Raw genomic sequence first — 21,977 nt, forward strand, 5'->3', positions numbered from 1 at the left:
TTTTGACTATAGTAAAAACAATAAAAAATTACGTATAAATCATGTGTCCTGCTGATAGTTTTCTTCTATTTGAAATTATAGTACAACCGTGGATGGAACTTCACTGGTCATTGTTAATTTAATAAATGATGTTGTTCAATATAGTTTTCATTCTAAGTTAGCTAATGATGGCAGATTTTAACTTTGAGTGAACTAAGCAGTCCATCGATGACCAGGTGATGAACTTCAGGAAGTTGACTTTCACCTTTAAAATAGTTTAATCTAGTAGCCCACCAAATGATGGCCCCGAGAGATAAAAAAACATTTGCATTTCCTTCTTTTTTAGATCCAAATCAACTTATTCTATTAAAATGATCTCCACATGATCGAAAACATTTGCATTTCCTTCTCTTTTAGATCCAAATCAACTTCTTCTATTAAATTGATCTCCACATGAATGGTTCCAGAGTTTTAGGGTCGAACAAATTTCCAGACACAGTGTAAGAGAGAAATAGTGCAATGCATCACTATATTCTTCCAAATCTTCAAAAACTGATTAGATATTTTTCACTTTTACTTTTCTGAATATAGTAACTATAAAACTTAACTAAGTTATACATAACGTTTTCACATTCTACATTCTAATTTATTGAGAAAGAAAATTAATGCTTGAAAGAAGTGTTAGTTTAACAAAAGAAATGCAATAAATATACAATCATTACAAAAAGGACATGGTTTCTTTGAGTCCATGTAGAAATGAGTCACCCCTTAAAAATCTATTTTCGAGATGGATTTTTGGACTTAATTTTTAAGGACATCATGAACATGAAAAGATAAATAAATTTTAAAAATTAAAAATAATAAATCTATTAAGAAAATATTTGGCTGGTTTGTTTTAATTGTACCACCTATTTGCATGGGATGCTTTATACCTGGGGGACCACAAATGTAAAAATACCGTCCCTGCTCCATGAAACAATTTTCCTTAGAAAAATATGTGGTGTGGAAACTAAAAATTAGTGATAAAGTGACGAATGTTTGGGAATTGAAAGCTCTGGGAGAGGCCATAGCATGTAACCATGTAACTTGAGAGGGGAATGGGGTCGCAAATGGTTAATTTCCATAAACAAAAGAGCCAATATGGACTACTTAAAGTGTTTTTAGCCGTAGGACCAGAGGCACACATTGGTCCCTGCAAGACGACGACATTCGCGTATCTAAACCGTTCACTCAAAAGGGGACGATAGGGGCATGCTGGAGAGGCTAAACAGTGAGACGATAACAGAGAGCCTCTTGCTCACCAAAATGGCGGGGGCCTTAGCTCTCGCTGCTGCCGCCATGGCAACCCCCGCTTCCTCTGCAACTCGCCTCTGTTCTCTCTCTTCATCGAGTTTCATTCACTTTCTCTGTCTTCGAAACCCTAGATATGGCCTCTTTCGTCTTAGAGCTCTACTCTCTTTCCATACCTGTTCCTCTCTTCTCTCTCCTCCTTCTCCTTCTATGTCCTCTTCAGCTCGTCCATTATCTTTTCCTTCGCCATCAAGGCTCTGTCGTTGCAGTAGCACTTCAACGGGAGAGTTGGCGTTGAAGATGAGTGAGAGCGGAGAGAAGGTTCGTGAGTTTAGAAAGAGGTTGAAGATTGCAGAGATAAAGGGCGGGCATGATGAGGGTTTGGATCGATTAGGGCAAAATCTGGTTGTTCGGGGATGGGTGCGCACTTGTAGAGTTCAGAGCTCCATCACTTTCATCGAGGTCTGGATTTGCTTATGTTTTGTTTTTGGTTTTGCTCTAATTTTTTATTATTTGGAGAAAATTCTTGATTGATGACGATTTTTTCGTTAAAATTGATGGTAGATGTTCTCGAACTATGGTCATTTGAAATCGAGGAGTCATTTGGTGTGGGAAATTTGAGGACTTTAGGTCAAGACCGTGGAAGAATTTATGGATTCAAGTCCTTGTTTCACAATTTGATAATGATTGTTGAGGCATTGTGGTCTCTTGAGATCATGGGGTCATGGGACTTGGTATTTGTTTTTGTTACATTCATGTTTAGAGCAAAATCATGCTGAATTTCTGTTTTAGAGCAAACTTTGATGATTGTTGTGGCATTAAGTTGCTAATATGTTTGATGGTTGATTCACACTCTTGCTGCAAGCCATATCCTCTATTTGAATTTGCATATGCCCTCATTTGGGTTTTCTTACTGGGATTATTTGATGAGTTGTGGGATCACAACATTTGATATCTACGTATATATTGTAACCATTATAAATCTCTAGATTATAAGAAGCCCCAAAGGAAGGTGATTTACTTCAAATGATGGCTTTTGGTGCATGGTTTGGAATTTGTCCGAGTCGACTCTGCAGGGCAGCTTGCCAAGCTGAGTTACGTGGTAAAAACTTGGTTGTATAAAAAATTTAAAATATATAAATTATATTTTTTACTAATCAATGTTAAATATAATTTTATTTTATTTTTATTTTTTTTAAAGATGTGTGAGTTACTTTACTGTTTTCCCTTTTTTTTTAGGATTTTTTTGAATTGTTTCCGGACATAACTCAATCTTTTGCAAATTCCATATTTTGGACACTTTTTTCCAACTTTTTTGAATTTCTAACTAATATTGTTTATAGTTTAATTTTCTTTTTACTGTTTGTTATGTTTAATGAAATTTTTTATTTTTTATTTTTTTTAGCCCTTTTTGGGCACTTACTATTCAGCGGGTCCTAGTGGACTTGCCCGAGCCCAAGGCAAGAAGTTGAACCTTGTTTTGGTGGATGAGTGAAGAGTAGTATTTCCCACCATCCATCTTTGGGAAACACCTTCATATTTGGTTCTCAGTCGGGGATACTTTCTTAACGGTAATATCATTTTATAATTGTCCAATGAAACGTGATCTTTCACTTTCAAACATGATTCATATAGTCAGGTTTACTACGTGTTGATGATGTGGATTTTAGTGCATCCCATGAGACAATGGGGATGCATTTCTTATAGCGTTCTTCATTGATCTTAAGTTGAGTAATTGCAGTTCTTGTAATAGCCTGCTCGAATTGGCTATTCAAAAAAGTAAAAACAAAATTATAGGACTACTAGTGCCTAGTACCATTGACTCTGTACTTTCACTTTCAGCAGATCTTAGCAACATTTTGTGGGGATACATTCACACGAACACACACACACACACATAAACACAGCCATGTGGAAAAAGATGAGATATGCCATGGCATACCTTATCTTGTATGCCAAATGGCTTAATATTAAACTTGGGCCATTGGACAATCCATGTTTACTTTATTTTTATTTCTTAGAAATTATTTTGCATGAAATTTGGGGTGTCCCTAGATCAAAACAGGGTGCCCCCAATAAAAATTAAAAAGAAAACATTTCAAATAAAAAAATTGATCAAAATAAGTAAAGGTACTTGTGCAACTGTTAGTAAAAGACAATGGTTACTTTTGTCATGTTTGTAAGGGCACCATTGAAACTTTTGCTAAAGGATATTGTACTAATAAAGTGTGAGGACACTTACTTCTAAAGTACCATTATATTTTTGTAAAATATTTAATATACCCTTACTTGCTGATTAAATTACCTATGAAAATGATATTTACCAAAAATTAATATATATATATATATATATATATATATATATATATATATATATATATTATATGGAAAAAGTTTATATAAGGTTGCAACCTTAAAATGTAGAATTACAGATGCACCTCAAAAATCCATCAGAAAAAGGTTGTTTTAATGTTGAAAAACCCTCTAATTGATCATCTCAACATCAAGATGTATGAATAAATAAAAAAATAAAAACAAAGATTGAGTCTCAGAAATAGTGCATCTTGCAACATATTATCTAGACCGTCCATTTTCAAGATTTTCATTTATTTATAGATTTATTTAATTTTAACTATTTTTGAAGTTTAAAATTTTATAATTAGATATAAAAATAGATTTTTAGATAATCCTAAGAATTTGTTATGATAAAATTTGGAGGTATGCCTTAATTGGATTGTTTAAGGTTGCAACCTTATAGAAACCACACCCTATATATCTATATGTATACGCATATATATCATCATCATCAGGATTCACGAAATAGATGTGGAAAAAGTACCTAACACAGCTCTCCTCCTTTCTCCGGGCTTGGGACCAGCCATATATATGAGTTATAATGGTAAATGGTACTTTGAATTTCACCATCATCATATGAACTTTATCCGAACTATTTGGGCTCAGCTACATGAATCCTGTTCTGCCATTCCACTCTATCAAGGGCCATACACTCGGTCAGATCATAAGTCACCATATCTCTTCTCACTACTTCCATCTATGTCCTTTTAGGCTTTCCCCTTGCCCTTTTAGAGCCTTTCACTTGAACCAAGTCGCCCCTTCTAACTGATGTTTTAGGTCGATGCTGCACATTTATAGACCACCTAAGTCAACTTTCCCTCGTCTTATCACTTATTGGAGCCACACTAGCATTCTGTCCCAAACCTTTGACTGTAAACGACTCTTAAATATTCACAAATGACTTCTGATTATAAATTTGTTCATGTGTTTTAAAAAGGGTATTTATGTCATTTCCAAATCCCTCCTAAAATCACATTCAAAATCAAAAGGGTTTATTCATTTTTTGAATCATGTTTGAATTTTGGAAGCAGTAGATAAGCAAATTTGAACATTTTTCCTCATTTGCTCTTTACCATGATAAAGCTTATAGCAGGTTAAGTGGGTATGGGAAATTTATCTTGGTTATTTAATTTTTTTTTTAGAGGAAAAAAAGCTATTGCCTCATTTTTGTTAATCTTTGAACATGTATGGTTTTAGTTGGTTAAAAACGTAATTGGGATGACGTTGCTTCTTTTCTGTGAAAATTCAGGTTAATGATGGATCATGTCTTTCCAACATGCAGTGTGTTATGAACGATGATGCAGAAGGTTATGATCAGGTATGATTTTTATGCAGATGGTTCCTTTTTCTCAAGATAAATGATCATACATCTTTCTTGTACACATTTTTCTGAAAGTGGAATATTGTAGTAGTAACATTGGCATGGAAAGGAATGTGTAGGGTTTGATAAACAAGAATGATAGATTGGGATGGCTAACTGTGTTCAGGATTCTGAGGTACATGTGGTTTTGTTGGAAGAAATAGAGATCCGTGTCTTATTACAGAGAGATTAAGTCTGGTAACAGCTGTTGCTTAAGTCTCCAGATTTCTTGCTGTCAAAACCACATATGAGATCTGAGTTATATTAAGATCTTTTTTTTCCCCTCATTTTTCTCTCTTAATAGTTAATAAATTTTTTACTAAACTAAAGCCTAAGTTAAAGTGGACAAGAAATCAGACTCAGACAACGAATACAACCTTGGATTCTGTAGCCATCCCACCCCACCATTAGAATACTGTTACTGGAATGTATTACATAAAAACCTAGAATGCCAATTAAAAAAAGTGAAGAAGAGCATTGCTCTTAGCAGGGATGTTTCCAGTATCCAGTCCTGGAGCTGTTGTTCATACAACATATACCTTGGGACGACATCAGGGTTTTGCACTTGTATTTTAGCGTGTATGCTGTAAAATTATATCATTAAACGGGATAATGTTAGTGTCAAGTTTCTAGTTTCAATGTGGATGTTGCTAAATTTTGTGGGGATTGAACTTTTCTTTGATCTGACATATAAATTACCGTTTGTTGTTTTGTCCCATGTAGACTAGAATGTAATTGAGTGATCTTTATATTGATGTTCTTGTTTGTCCTCTATGCAGTTGAGCTGTATGGATATTATACTTTTTGCTTTTAAGGCTCCACCTACCTGAAGTTTCAGATAAATTTCCTTGATGTACAAAATTTCCTTGTTTGGTGCTAGGTCTTATCTGGCTCGGTCAATACTGGTGCATCTGTATGTATAGAGGGGATACTGGTAAAGAGTCAAGGATCGAAGCAGAAAGTGGAACTGCAAATAGAGAAACTCATTATTGTGAGAATAAACTCTTGCATGTTTCATTTAGGAGTAATTCTGTTTTACAGTTATGATAAGCCATCATTGAATTACAACTTGCCATTTCCATAAAAGTGACTTAACTTTGCTGAATGCCCGTTTTCTCTTTGATATTTGCTTCTCAGCAACATGCTTTGGTATTGGTTGCATGTTGTTATCGGAATCTACCTGCAAATCAAATGATATTTGCATACCTTCCATATTGCTAACATTTTACAGTTTAACCTATGTTTATCAATGACTGCTTTCATACTCTCTAGATTGAATGGATTATGTTAGGTGACATTTCTACATGACATTGTAATGGCATTTTTCATGCAGGCTGGACCACATTTCTACAATATGCGCTCTAGAGGTATAAAGCATCCATCTTAAAGATAGATGCCAATAGGTGGCCCATCTAAAAACAAGTGAAACTAACGGTCCAAATGTTTTTAATATAATTATTATTTCTAGTTTTCAATTTTTTTTTTCATATTCATGATCTCCATGTTAAAGATTATATATTCTCTAAAAATTAGGATCAAATTATATTTAAGAAATATATTTATTGCCAAGCCCGCATTTCTACAATATGCGGGCTGGCTGCATAGAAACCTTGTCCTATATATATATATATATGTGTGCAATTTCATGTTGTTAAACCATAGGATACCTCTGTTTTCTGTGGTTATATGCGTAGTTGGTGATCATATGAAACAAGAAAATACTGAAAAGCTCTCCCTAACTGAAGAGAGCAAGGCAATATATAATAGATGTGGCTATATAAAATTCAAGACTATAAAATAAAAAATTTTCTCCTTTTCTTTATTATTAAATCTGATAGAATTGTCACAATACACTGCTGTAAATAGAAATTAAGACCCTAAATACAACCTAGGATCTTTCTTTTTATAGTTGGATTTAGTAAACACAATCCAAGAATAAAAACCAAGTTTTCATTAACAATTAGGTACGAGTAATGTTCCTGGAAATTCAGAATAAACATGCAAATATGACTGAAACATAAAACTAAATAGCCAGAAAATTTATTGGACTATAGGACTTAGTACACCCCACACTTGATTTCCTGACCAATGACACACTTCGATCCTATGGGTCTTATTGAATTTTCAGAACCAGCAAGCTTCCTTAAGCAATAGCTCTTAAACTAGGGATTTGGAGAGCATGTATTAGAACCCCTTGGGAACAAATTAGGGCATGCCTCAAAGGCTCCTCCCGTTTCTAGGCTGGGCATGCCTCTCACTCTTAACCTCAATCAGAGTATTGTGTGCCACCCCTTTGAACTTTATAAGGTGGCATTTGACCTCGAGAGAGAAAGAGGAGGGAGAGAGGCTAGAGAGAGAAAGAGTTGGGTGTGGAGAAGAGTGTTAGGAGAGAGAGAGGCTAAGAAAAATGTGTAGAATGAGAAGGGGGATTCACCGCCTTGTATAGGCCTCAAGACTCCCCTAGGTATGCCTATCAAATTATGACTCATTTCGATTGATAAGAATTTTAGGAAATTTGTGGGGCGAGATAAAATAAATCTCAACCATCCATTCCATAAATTAGCCATTATGATTTAGGGAGGAATATTAGAAATTTTATCCCTTAATATTTGACCCATATCCACCTCTAGTCTAATTAGGGCTAGACCAATCTAAAAACCTTCTAGAGCTTCCTAATTTATCTCTTTAAAATTGTAAGAGTCAAAATAAAATATTTTGGTCAAATCCATCTCAAAATAAGTCCCACAAAATAGGCACATTACGCACATAATCTTTTATTTTAAAATATGTAACTTAAAAACATATTTTAATTCAAACAAAAGTTCCAAAACAAGAAAATAGAGGGGTGTGCCACCCCTATGGGTGACTTGTGGGCCCCATGGGTTTCACGCCCCACCCATGGGGTGTGGCACACGTGGGGCTAGATCCAAGGGCCCCACATGTGTCCCTACACACTATAATAATTTTAGAAATACCCTTTTATAAGAAATTTACAGTAGAAATTAATTTTAAAATTTCTTAATTTTTTTCAAAATTCATAATAATATTTCTAATATTGAAAGTAAAATATGTAGAAGTGGACTAGTCCCAATGGGTTAGAATAAGTAGCTAGAAGGGAACTGCACTCGAGCCAGTGACCATGATCCACAACTATCTTCTCAAACCAACCCAAAGAAACCCATGACCCATAGTCTCATGCAAGAGCTCATGATTGGTTCGTCAAAGCTGACCAATAAACAATAGAACCATGATCTGGGGATGTGGATTTCAATTTTACCCTTTAAGAACAAGCTAATCACATTTCACTACAGTGCAAATAGGGACTCTCTGTGTGTACATACACGTATTCCCATTTAGGTTTGCTTCCCAGTAGTGCGGTTGTGTGTGGAAGTTTGTTGAGCATTTAGACATCGTTTTCACAGGCCCGCATCCACACAAGAGACCACAATGCTGTCCTAGCCTACAATCCATCCATGGGCATCTCTTCCACCTCAACAAGGGATGATCCTCTTTAAACCCTTTTCGGTAGTGCCACATGCCCAAGGGCAAGGGTTTTGGACATGACTCGGGCTATAGACCGCTTATTCCTTGGTTACTCAAAACATTACACAAACTCCAACCGAAACGTATAATCCATTATAAATGTTAATTACATTCTCTCACGGCCTTTAAAAGCCACAAACCCCAACAATATACAAGATATTGTAACTAATAGAACTATCTTATAGTAGAGAAATTTGATCAGAGATGCACGGGGATTGAGAATAGCTTGCTGGTGTGTTGTGATGGTCTAGTCTAGCTCTGTTTTTTTTGAGAAATGTTTTATTTTCAACATCTTTAGGTTCAGAGTTTCTTGTGTGATGATGTGCCTTCGGTGGTTTGATGAAAGGTGGCTCTTTCTAAGAAATGGTGTCCATGAAAGTTTTATTGTGTAGTGGTGGCCCCTCGTTCTTGGGTGAAGGTGGGACTTACCAAAGAATGGTATGAAGCATTTGTTTGCTGAATTTCTACTTCATATCAATGGTGTGTGGGGCCCTCATGTGGCTTTTTCTAACCAGTGCTTTATGACTTGGCTTGCGATTGGGAGTGAATCGGGAGCAAGATAGGGATTACGAGCAAGGGGATCGTGAATGGCTAGAAGATTCCTATGGTTGGGAGTGTTGTCCGTTTTGGCCATCCATCCGGAATAAGGAGATACAGACCCCTAAATGTTATGGATCTCGATTCTAACCTTTCAAAGATCTCAATCCCAACCTTTTAGGATCTCGATACCAACATTTTGGGGTTATTGCTCCTAACCTTAAGAGAATATATAGTATATGACTATACATATTCTTTAAAGTAGAGATCTCTTTATTTATAGCCAGCAAGCAATGCAATTATAGTTTTGTTTTTTTTGATAAAGGTTGACTTTTTGTAATTATAAGGTAAAAAAAAACATTTGGCTATAACCTAAAGACTACACTCCCACAAGTTGGGTGCTCAGACAAACAAAAGTAATAAGAGAAGGAAGGAAGAAATAGAGATAGAGGGAGAGGTAAGAAGTAGAAAAAAGAGATATACAACCAGAGAAGAGAATGATCTTAGTCCAACAGATTCCCAAAAGGTACCCTTTCCAGGGGACAGAGCATTAACAAAAGTCCAGCCGAGAAGGTGTCGTAGCTTGTAACGTGAGGACAGATGCTGACGTTGGTTGACATCATAGACTTGAAGAGGGACAGATGTTGTCCTTGATAATTTAGTGAAGTTGGCTATTTTTAGCATGTGGCATGCTCAAGTTGTATTGCTTGGCTGTGGCAAGATGGTTCTTGATTTAATATCCATTTCTTGTTGGTGCAATTGTCTAGCCCTTTTTTTGTGAGGTTAGTTGCCTAGTCCATGATATTAGCACTATTGTAGAGAGGCCAGTTGTCTTGAGTATATTCTATTGCATTGAGTATATTCTATTGCATTCTTTATGTTTGAACATTAATTTTTCTGATACACGTGTTATTTATAAGTTTTGTTGGTCTTTTCTCTACTGGACTTCTTTTCCATATTTATATTTTTCAGTTAGTAGAAAAAAAAAGGGAAAATATCCTATTATCCCCTATTTTTAACTTCAATATCTCATTAGACCCAAGAATTGAAAATATTATTTTCAAGCAAAAAGACTCCATCTTTTCTATCTTCTAACCCCCTAAACCCTTTTGACCATGTATTATTGACCTCATCAACTTATGAAATGACTCTATATATATATATATATCTCTCTCTCTAAAACTCCATATCTCTCACATCATTCTCTCTCTATCTCAAAACTCCATCTTTCTAAAACCCAAACTCTATCTCTTACTCTCATATCATTGTCTCTCTCTCTCTCAAAACTCCATCTCTCTCCCTAAAATTCAAACTCCATCTTTGTCTCTCTAAAACTCCATCTCTCTCTAAAACCCAAACTCCATCTCTCTCTCTCAAAAATTCCATCTCTCTCTCTCACATAAGAAGGTGTGCTCGTGTTCAAGCTCAAGCTAAACCCTTGGCTGGTAAACTCTTAGAGAAGCAAAGAGAGAGAGATGGAGTTTTAGAGAGAGAGAGAGATGGAGTTTGAATATGATATCATTTTAGTGTTTGTTTGGGTCAAAACTTTATGGTCAAAGGGATCCAGGAGGTTGTAAGATAGCAAAGATGGAGACCTTTTGCTCACAAGTAATATTTTTAATTCTTGGGTCTCATAAGATATGGAAGTTAATAATAGGGGATAAGGAGATATTTTCCACAAAAAAAAGGGTCTAAGAAGGGTGAGGACCTTAAACTTTCCCTAAAATCATCTCAAGCTCAGGTAAAGGAGGTGGGTTGTGCTAGGTAGGCTGCCAACGTAAAACTTTGCCAAAACTTTTCATGAATCTTGAATGCATACCACTATTTGTATAGCCGACAACAAATAGTTGAGAAAAGGCTCTAATGATGTTGAGTTAGTAGAAAAAAAATGTCAACCTCAAGGATGGTGTGTTTGGGATGAGGGTTGATTGTAATTGTAATCACTAATGTTATATTGGATTGGATAATGGATATTGAACTCGCATGGTTAATAATCTCTAATCTGTTGTCTTTCAGTTGTTATTCCTCTCTAATTTGTAGCCTACTATACACTATTTCAATTCCGTTTTGGATACTTGAATATACCCTGTGTTCCTTTTCAATCATATGTTTGTTCCTTTCATAGACTTTGTTTACGCTGTTCATACTAGATAGGATTGGCCATTGACAATTTTCTTCTTCCATAGGTTGGGCAATGTGATCCTATATCCTTTCCTATCCAAAAAAAGAGGGCAAGCAAAGAATATCTAAGAACCATAGCCCATCTTCGTCCTCGGACAAACACATTCGGTGCAGTATGCTTCTAGTTAAATTATAAATAATAGCTTTGATTTTGAATTTTAGGTGCTTCGAAGTCTTGATTGCTAAGGGCACTCTTCGCTATACTTTGGTACTTTAATTGAACGATGTTATTTAGGCTTCTATTGGCCAATAATTTATTGAAAATTATTGTCAAGAACACATACAAAGTCATTAAAAGGAGGTCAAAAGATTCCAATTAACATTAAAGGTTCACTCGGGTACCACAAAAAATATCTTAAAAAATACCCAAATTGCCCCTGTTTAGGGTTGGAAACCATGACCAAGCATGGGCATTTCAGTAATTTGACCCACCCTGAACAAGTAGGGTACTCCCGTCGCTTGGTTAGGTCCTTTTGGTAGGCCAAATTATTAAAATACCTCTTCTTGTTCATGGTTTCCAATCCTGAACAAGGGCAGTTTGGGCATTTTTAAAGATACTTTTTTGAGGAGGTACCTTAGTGAAAGAATTTGAAAAGTTGACAACACTCTAGTTAGGGGTGATGTACATGGGCCCGACCCGGGACCCAAGGGGTAGACCCGATTTGGGTCCGGGTATGGGTAAAAAATCGGACCTGGTCCAAATCTTGGACCTGAACACTATTCAGGATTGGGTCCAGGTTCAATTCCGGTAATATTTTTTGGTTCCCAATATATGAAATATATTTAAATATCATTAAATATGTAGATATTTTAATTTTTGGGTTGGATCCGAATGGGTCCAAGTCCTGTGAATTTGGGTCCGGGTCCCATATCGACCCGACCTGTTGCCACCCCTAACTCTAGTGCAAATTGGGATATTTTGGCCTCATTAATGACTTTGTAAGGGGTTTTGACCCCGTAAAAAGATTATTTTGTCAGAGACTGGTAATCTATTTTATCTGATGTTAATTTAGATGGTTGATAATTTGCATTGGCACTGTAGGTTATGAGAGTAAGGAATGCCTTGGCATATGCTACTCATAAGTTTTTCCAAGAAAATGGATTTGTTTGGATTGCTAGTCCAATTATTACTGCTTCAGATTGTGAAGGTGCTGGTGAGCAGTTCTGTGTGACGACATTGGTACGTCTATTAATGTATTTCTCTACTTGTATGGAGCTCTGGTTATATATCGTTTGTCATGTTTATCATGATGCAAATGTCGGTACAAATGCACTAGCCAACAGTGATGTGATCCTTGATAGTTTGTTTATGGATTGGACTGGACACATCTTTGAGATGCCACCTTGATATCTTTGTGACGGCTGCCATTAACTTTGCACTTACAAAAAAAAAATTATTAAAGGCACAGATTTTTACAGACAACCTTGGTGTCCTTATTCTGATGTCATCCTTCCATACGACTAAATATGAATTCATGAAAATTAACCTTCCCAATAGGTTGGTTTGGGAGGTCCTAAGTCACAGGTGGGAGGAATTGGTTGGTTGTCACAACTAAACCTTCGCTTATAGTTGTCTTACATTGGGACCTCTTAGTTTTCAACTTATCTACAACGTTTAGAAATGAGGAGAAGTGGATATTGATTGGTTCATGGCTTCATGCAAATTTGCTTGTAGGGGCCCCTTTTAGGATTTGTCATGTATTGTTCAAGCCTGTGCCATTGATGATCTTGTGTGTAATCTTGAGGGAGAGAAATAATGGAATTTTTTGAGAAGTGACGGTGGTGGTAGAAGAGTCAATCATGATGAGGATTTGCTAATAAGGATTAACCAGATTGAGGTTTAAGGGGTGCAAAGTTGAGGATCTAGAGAGAGAATGGAGGACCATAAGAAGCTCACCAAAGAGGGCTATGAAACTACATCAGACTTGCAGGGTTTCACAGTTCTAAGTAGTTTATTAGGCCCATGTCTCATCATTCAGTGATGTTTGCTTCTATCCGTTAAGTATGAATTTGACAGTGGCACAATTCAGTATTGGTGTCAAATTGATGCATATCTGATGTTTAGACTTTAGTAAAGTTTGTATTTTCTAATGTTTTTTAATATTTTCTTGAAATTCAGTCTTGAAGTAATAATCAATTCTAGTACGTTAATATTGGCTTCTTGTTTTTGTTCATATCATAGTTTCCCAGCTCTCGAGAGGGACATAATTCAGGAGTCAGTGACATACCAAGTACAAAGGATGGCTTAGTTGATTGGTCCCAGGTATGCCTTTAGACTTTCATTTATTTTCTTGGTACTTTCTTTCTACAAACCCGCAAGTATTAGAGGCTTGGAATTTTGTTCACCAATCTCATCTACTTGAACGCACATGTAGCTCTTTACTAAAAGTTTCGGTTGAAATTATTGAAATCTAAACATTAATACTAAAATATTTTTGCAAGGGAGGCATGTGCGTAATACTGAATACTATTGCTAGTGTAATTTGTCATAATTAACCAAGCAGTTGAGTAAATGAAGCTGCTCATTCATACGTCGCTGAATCTGCTTATTCTTCTTAACTACATTACTTATAATATGATGGCCAAATATGATGAACAGCTGTTTGTGAATGTTAACAGTGAAATAAATGCATGTAGAAAGAAAAACCAGTTAAATAAACATTGTCAGGTTCTTAATCAAGGGCCAGAAGCCTTAGAATATTCATTGTCTTAATAATTGCCGGTTTTATGGCATCTGCTTGATTTCAATCTGCTGGATCAAGTACAATGAGACGTATCATTATTTTGGTAGTCCTGGCTAAGGCATGTGCTTGGGACTTGAGCAGATGGGCTCCTTTCCATTTGATCTGCAGAATTAGTGCGATGATAACTCCAAGCTAGATGGATGCCTTTGATGTAATCATAGTACACCTCTTTAAAGTTTACAATTTTTACCAATCAGATGCTATTCCATGAATTTATACACTGGAGTTGGAACAATGTCACACTAGGCTTGCTCGACCGTTTTCATCTTTTGAATGACAAAGTATTCATACTCCATTCTTCTATTGTTAGGATTTCTTTGGAAGACCTGCCTTCTTGACAGTTTCTGGACAACTGAACGCGGAAACATATGCAACTGCCCTTTCTGATGTAGACATTTTCTTTCACCTCCTTTCCTCTTATTGTAGCCTATCTGCTCTTATAGCCCTGTGCTTCTTATCAATTTGTCATTATTTCACACCTGATTGGTCTTACGGATATTCAGGTATACACTTTTGGTCCAACTTTTCGAGCAGAAAATTCCAACACGTCAAGGCATTTAGCTGAGTTCTGGGTATTATTACTTATTTGATTTGTTGCGTACAATTTCCTAAAATATGTGATTTTAGCTTCATTTTGTCGTTTTCAGGTGTTCTTATGTTACGGATCCATGATAACTCTTTGTTCGTAATACAGATGATCGAACCTGAACTTGCTTTTGCTGATCTTGACGATGACATGGCCTGTGCAACTGCCTTTCTCCAGTATGTAGTAGGTCACTGTTCATATCTGCTATCTACCTTGTGATTAATTATTAAGTTTTATAACAGAAAACAGCTGTACTTTTTTAAAAACAGAAACTCAAATTTACTTGACTACCCAATTAAAAGGAAACTGGATTTACTTGCTCTCTTCTAATTATGAAAGCCCTGAAATGGTTTGGGGCTTTTAACTTATTCTGAATTTTCATGCTGCAGGTAAGATATGTTCTTGAGAATTGCAAAGAAGACATGGACTTCTTTAATACTTGGATTGAGAAAGGGATTATCCGTCGATTAAGTGTATGTGAAGGGAATAACTTATATGATGATCCCTATGGGTTATTTCTCGTTTTAAATGGTTCTTTATTGAGCATGCAATGCTTACCTACATGATGACTAGTTTTGTTTTGTTTTGTTTTCTTTTTTTCCTTTTGTTTTCTTTTTTTCCTTTTGTTTTCTTTTACTTATTGCAACCTTCTTCCTTGTGATTAATTGACATGAATTTCTTCCACTCATTTTTTATTCATTGGGCCAATTATTATTTACTTCTTTGACAGGATGTGGCTGAAAGGGACTTTGTGCAGTTGACATACACTGATGCCATTGAACTGCTTCTAAGAGCAAACAAGAAATTTGAGTTTCCGGTAATTCATGATCTTCAATCCTTGTTCTTTTTCCACTCCAATCTATCAAAAAATATTGTTAAGTAACCTCAGAATATGATTTATGATTTCATATACATCAATATTATGATTTACCTTCATTTCTTTGTAGATATGGTTCTACCTTTTCTCATATGGCAGTTGATAATAAATAATATTGATCTTTTTCTAAAAGAAATGGAATTTGGAGCTTGTCCCATATAGAGCTTGTGAATAGTTAGGCAAGGCACTTTTCTCAAAAAAAATAGTTAGGTGAGGCACTGCATTGGGAGCCAAGGTAAGCCAAAGCATGAGGTATCATAACTTTTCAGGAATATCCATAGTTTGTAAAGAAATAAGAGAATTTTTAGATAAATAGAAAGTAAATGATATTATAATTTAGTTATAAAGAAGAATAAAATTCAATTATTATGCATTAATCTAGTGTATGATTAAGAGTCATAGGGTTAACGTCTATATGGTCTAGGTACTCGAGTCTGTAACTCGGCAAAGTCACCGGAAAATTTATCAGCCAAGGGATTATTGAGAAATACTTGGTGGGTATTTTAAGAAATAGGGTTTGAGTTTCTGAAGTTGGATATTGAGAAACTTGAAGGGAGAACTTCTGTGAAAATTATTTTTAGGTGAACAGAATGTTTTAGGGGGAAAAAAAAATTCTTGTGTCTTTTGGAACTGTTTTTCAGAATATGAAAATTTTAGTCTGATCGTCACCCAAAATAGGTCTTAAGAAGGGCTGGTTAGACTCCTTTCTGGGCTTTAAACAATATTTGAAAGTGGAGCTATATGCTACGGCTTTTTTTATTAATCTTTTGTTATTGAGTCAATAAAATATTCTGGCAGAAAAAATTATGGAAGTTGGACCTTTAATAAGTAATGCATTAAAGAATCTAATATAAACTTTATTCTCAATGTTCCTTGTGGGTTCTAAACATAGGAGAGCTCGAAAAGATAAAAAAGACCAGGACTTTGGAGACATAAGGCTTTCCAAAGAGAGAGGCCTAGGTAGGGGTGGCAATGGACCCAATCAGGGGCGGGGTATGGGTAAAAAATTGGACCCAGCTGGTCGGGTCCAGGTCCATGTGGACCCAACCCAAATAGTGTTAATATTTAAATAGTATTTAATATATATAATTTAAATAATAATTAAATAAATATAACTATATATTTTTAGTTGTACTAAATAATACATGTATATATTTAATTATATAAAATATATATAGGTGTTTTTTATTTTTTGGTCAGGTCCAATCGGGTCTGGTCGGTTCCAAGTATGGGTCCCATAAATTTTTTTTGGGTTTGGGTCCGGGTCCACCCCTAGACCTAGGGTCTAAGCCTGACATTTGCAATACTAGTATCCCAAGTCCAAATCCTACTTCTGAATCACTCCCAAAGAAAGAGTGCTAGGGTTCGGGTTGACAGAAAAAGGTTATCAACAAGCTTGCCTCGACTGGTTTATTGTGAGTTGTGTAATTTTCAGGAAGAAGACGTGCTATGGGAGAGTCTGCTTAAGGTTTTTTGTCTTGTCGTATTGGATGAGACTTTTCATCGGAGCTATCCTAGGAGCTATACTAATTTTTTCTCAATGATGTGATACTGTTTTATTTCTAGTTAAAATGAGTCAACAGACCCTCTCAACATATTGTACGTGATTTTTTACCACATGGTCTCCATTCATTCGCTGTGTCATATTCTGGCATGTTATTTAGGGCATGACTAGAACATTGGTGACTCAGGCTCGGTCTCACTCGAGTTAGTTAGATCTGGCAGGTTGCCCCATCCAGTTAAAAAACACTGAGTTTGGCTAGGTCTCGCAAGTCAAAGATCCTCTGTCTATATTTCACAAAGACTTACCCTAGTCAAACTGCAGGCCTAGGTGAGCCAAGCCCAAGTCCAGGCTTTTAATCACTGATTGAGGGAGTAATTTAAATGGACCTATCTGGAGAATGGGGGGTTATAGTCAGCAATAATGTTCCCTGACAAGAGCATCAAGGAAGTGTATATATGCCTTCTTCATAGGTGATGCTCAATCTCAAGTTCGCTTGATTCAGGTCTTACAGTAATGTGTTCGGCAAAGTTTATAATGTGTTGAAACTTTAGGGGTCACAATTCGGAGTTTCCTTCAGTGTGTGATAGCGAAATGGCATGTCAAGGAGTTTGTGGGAATCTCTCCCTTTGCTCTAAATGTATGTTACAGATGAACCACTTAAACTGTCCATGTTCAGCCAAAATTCAAGCCATTAAAACATGGAAAGAAAACAGAAATTGCAAATATTCAGTAAGTTCTGTCCCCTTGGGTTTTCTTTAATTCTTTCCCTTTAGTGTTTTTTTTTTCTGGAAAACCAGCCAGAATTTCCAAACCATTACGGGCAGTTTACTTAAATTTGGATTTCGAACTGAATATTAATAAAATTTTGGAACTTGATTGACCTGGAACTGCAATCATTTGAAGTTATGTGTCCCCTTTTTAGTCAAGTACTCAAGCGTCCTTGAGTTTGGGAAGCATTTATCTGCATGGCGATGGATTACATTTTTCCTGTTAACCTTTTGATAGGTACTCATAGACAGTTGATATTGAATGCATGTGGATGCAGATGCTTGAGCCACTTGAATGTCATTTGACAGCAATGCCTTTGGTTGATGAAAGCAATCATTTTTACTCTTATGATCATTTCTCATTACAGGTAAAGTGGGGGTGTGATTTGCAAAGTGAGCATGAACGTTACATAACTGAAGATGCAGTCGGAGGTTCTCCTGTAATCATTAGGGACTATCCTAAGGTACGACTTGAAGTGATCTTATATCACAAAAGTGTTGTTAAAACTGGATCAGGCCAACAAGTTGGTTTGCAGCCCAGTCCCATTTGTTGCACGTCATATACAAAATGAGCTTAAGAAGTTGTAGCTTAAGAAGTTGTCTTATGCTATTATTCTTAGTCAAAATATAGGAAATACTCATCTACATCTGCCAGAAATTGGTGATATAAATCCAGTTGGTAGATTATCTGATTGACGATGCACACAGCTGAATTGGATTGGCCTAGGACTGCTCATCTAGTAGCCAAACTAGCTAGTAAATCCAGTTTTTGACAAACATTGCTTTATTAATATGTGCTTAAAAGAGTCTGTGTGTGTGTGTGTGTGTGTGTATGTGTGTGTATGTGTATTTGTATGTGTGTCCGTGTGGATGCCCATGCATGTGTGTATAGAAATTGGTCAGTATTTATATTTGAATGCATGAAAACATATTTTGCACTTTTCAGGATATCAAGGCTTTCTATATGCGGGAAAATGATGATGGAAAGACAGTTGCAGCCATGGACCTGTTGGTACCTCGGGTAATCCCAGGAGTCTTTGTTTCTTTACTTGTGCTCTCAGGCCTTGAAATTTTTATCTAATTATTGATCTAAAATGCTACTAATTGCATTATAAAGAGTGTTCAAATTCTATTCATTTGTGAAACTTCTTCATTCACTTCTTTAAATCTTTATGGAAAATTATTCGATCTATAACTGTCACAGCAACTAGAAAGTTATGTCTGTATGTAATATATGCTGTGGATGACGAGGAGCCATGTTTTTTGTTTGTGGGTAAGGAACCATGTTTCCTTAAACATGATGCATCATTGGCTCAGACATGACAGGCTGTAATGTGATATATGCCTAAGTTCACTAGGATTATGAAGCTTGCATATCTGTTATGGTGCAACAGTTAGCAATTCACTATACCAAATATGGGCTCTGGGGAAGATTATTTTTTTTCTTTTTGATCCATAGGTGTACAGTTAATTAATATTATTGGATGCTTCAATATTACTGACATACATATGCAGAATTTGGAAAGTTACCTCCCCTAGGCGCTTATTATGATGGACTACAAACTCTATTGGTGTGGAAATCCATTTTTAACACTGTAACTCATGCTCATCTATTATACTGATCGGCTTTTAGCTTTTAGCTTTTAGCATATATGTTCTGTTTCAGTCATAAATTCGTTTTTCAGGTAGGGGAGCTTATTGGCGGTAGCCAACGTGAAGAGCGCCTTGAATTTCTTGAAAATCGTTTGCATGAATTGGAGCTCAACAAGGAAACTTATTGGTGGTACCTTGACCTCCGCCGTTTTGGTTCAGGTTAGCTGTCTTTTTCTTTAAAGATTGGAACATAGCTTGGACCATGCTCCTAGAAGAATGCATGTCTATCAATTTTATAAGGAAGATTGATCACAGTGAACCTAAGAGGAACCATTTAACATTTGGGTGTGGTTTCTATAAGTTTGCAACTTTAAACAATCCAATTAAGGCGCACCTCCAAATTTTATCATAACATGTAATTTTGGTGTAAAATATTCTTAGGATTATCTGAAAATCTATTTTCATATCTAATTGTAAACTTTTAAACTCCAAAAATGGTTAAAATCAAGGAGATTTATAAACATATGAAGATATTGAAAATAGACAGTTTAGATAATGTGTTGCAAGATGCTCTATTTCTGGGACTCAAAATTTTTTTTGTTTCATATTCATACATCTCGATGTTGAGATGATCAATTAGAGATTTTTTCAACATTAAAACAACCTTTTTCTGATGGATTTTTGAGGTGCATCTTTATTTCTACATTTTAAGGTTGCAACCTTATATAAACTTTTTCCTTAACATTTTACCCATTTCTGTTGATCTAATTTCGAAAAGCGCATCAAAATACACATCATCGTAAGCTGGAACAGTTGAAACTGGTTAAAATATTGTAGTTGATAAGTTAGTTGTATTTTGATAGATTGCCCATGTTATAAATACCACCAAACCAGGCTGGCTGGTCTTGCCGGTTGATCTGGAAAGTGGACCTAGTACTGGTCTAGTCTGATATTTGAACTGGAAAAGTTAAAAAAGGCTCAAAACCCGCTGTCAAACAGGTTCAACTGGTTTTTTCCAACTTATTTTTAATATTTATTTATTTTTTCCTTTTTCTTGGACTGGTTTGACCAGATGAATAGCTGGTCGGACCAATTTAAAATGGATTGGAGCACTCACTGGTTCTAACATTATGTGCTTATTGTCATTCAAGTTCTACGTAGAATAGTTTTTATGAAAGGTCCTCAAATGGTACAAAATACCCTTAAATGCATGTATTTCTTTTACATGATAATAAATTGTCTTTTGTATGACAAAAAAAATATTGTATTTTTTATGACAAAACGTGCTTTACCTGTTGCTAAATGCATGAATTTCGAATGCTTTGCATTATCATCTTCCATTAGCTTTGTATGATCAATTGCGGGGATTCCCATGACTATAAGTTGTATTTAATTGAGTTTGGCTCAATTGTGCATATTAATCCATCTATGCTATCAGAAACCCATTTTTTGGGACGTTCAGTACACCAACATTGCTCTACTCGAATAACATACACTTTCTCAGTTTTTCTGCAAAAAATGATAAAGATCGGATGGTTCGTGAGACTAAAATGATAGGTTTTAGGAAGGACTCGGTTTGAATGAATCGGAAGCTCTTGCTTTCAATGAACATTATTTTCTATGTTTTCAAGTTTTATCATGGCCATCTTCATCATTGGAAGTTATAAAGCTTCCCAGTTTCTGAACTTTGTACCCTAAAGATTAATAAGCTGCGCATTATTATTTTTTCTTTCTTTTGTTCTTTTTTTTTTCTCTTCTTCTATATATAAAAAAAATAAGCTGCACATTATTTTCGTACTTGTGCACCTGTCATTTTAGAAATATTGGGAACAATTTTTAATAGTTTTCAAGTAAAACATGGTGCGATGCAATGATGTTGAACCAAGGAATGAAGACCATTCAATCACAATTATGACTCCATGCAGGACCACAAGATTATTCAGCATCACACTGATATATCAATTTCATTAAATAACAGAATGGAACCCTCCTAGATACGTCTTTTCTCAGATTTGCACCCTAACATAAAACACCTTTCCCTTGTTTTTTTGCTCCCTTATATCATATGAGCTGGGAAATATGTATTGTACTCAATGCTGATTGACTTAAACAATGCATGCCATGGAAATTTCTTTATATCATTATCCCTTAAATTTCAAAATAGGTGGTTGTAAGAGTGTCGTTGAATAGACATAAAGTTCCAAAAAAATATATTCTCGGACTTTGTGATTCACCTCAAGCCATCCAATTTGACATCTGATGAGTGGGAATGATTGTGATCTTCATAAGAAACGTAGAAAAAATATATCACATATTTCTCATGGGATTCTGCTATATCTTAAATATTGATAATGAACTTCGAACATCTATATCTGACATGGATGTGTTTCATCGCACTTGGCTGTCTTGCAGTTCCTCATGCTGGTTTTGGGTTGGGTTTTGAGAGGCTTGTACAATTTGCAACCGGGATTGATAATATTAGGGATGCAATTCCATTTCCCCGATCACCAGGTTCTGCTGAATTCTGATTCACAGAGTTTCATTTCCTATTTATTTATCTTTATAGAAATTTAATTGGAGCTCCTCACTTTTGGTCAAAATTTTGTACGATCTATCATGCTGTATCTGTCAAGTTCTACTAATAATAATGTGCTTTCGAAA

General features: G+C 35.7%; 1 protein-coding gene across 8 annotated transcripts; it reads left to right on the plus strand.

The window, feature by feature from the left end:
• The first annotated feature begins 1,240 nt into the window (after window positions 1-1,240).
• On the plus strand, window positions 1,241-21,977 carry NS1 (Class II aminoacyl-tRNA and biotin synthetases superfamily protein). 8 transcript variants are annotated; one of them, XR_016054704.1, is made up of 15 exons: window positions 1,241-1,731; window positions 4,874-4,942; window positions 5,865-5,975; window positions 11,251-11,358; window positions 12,288-12,425; window positions 13,428-13,508; window positions 14,300-14,377; window positions 14,493-14,561; window positions 14,684-14,751; window positions 14,965-15,048; window positions 15,306-15,392; window positions 18,092-18,187; window positions 18,670-18,744; window positions 19,409-19,535; window positions 21,729-21,977. XR_016054704.1 is itself a non-coding variant. In XM_006826735.4 (15 exons), the coding sequence occupies exons 1-15, from the start codon at window positions 1,285-1,287 to the stop codon at window positions 21,842-21,844; spliced, it is 1,761 nt and encodes a 586-aa protein (XP_006826798.4). In that variant the 5' UTR covers window positions 1,241-1,284; the 3' UTR covers window positions 21,845-21,977. The 8 variants fall into 8 exon arrangements, 6 of the variants coding, with proteins under 6 accessions (XP_006826798.4, XP_088721662.1, XP_088721659.1 ...); XM_006826735.4 differs by having other exon boundaries at window positions 14,684-14,758; XM_088865536.1 differs by having other exon boundaries at window positions 11,251-11,353; window positions 14,684-14,758.

The sequence above is a fragment of the Amborella trichopoda genome, chromosome 4 (assembly GCF_054954075.1).
Source record: "Amborella trichopoda isolate Santa Cruz 75 chromosome 4, AtrichopodaSantaCruz75HAP2 v2.0, whole genome shotgun sequence".
Classification (NCBI taxonomy): Eukaryota; Viridiplantae; Streptophyta; class Magnoliopsida; order Amborellales; family Amborellaceae; genus Amborella; species Amborella trichopoda.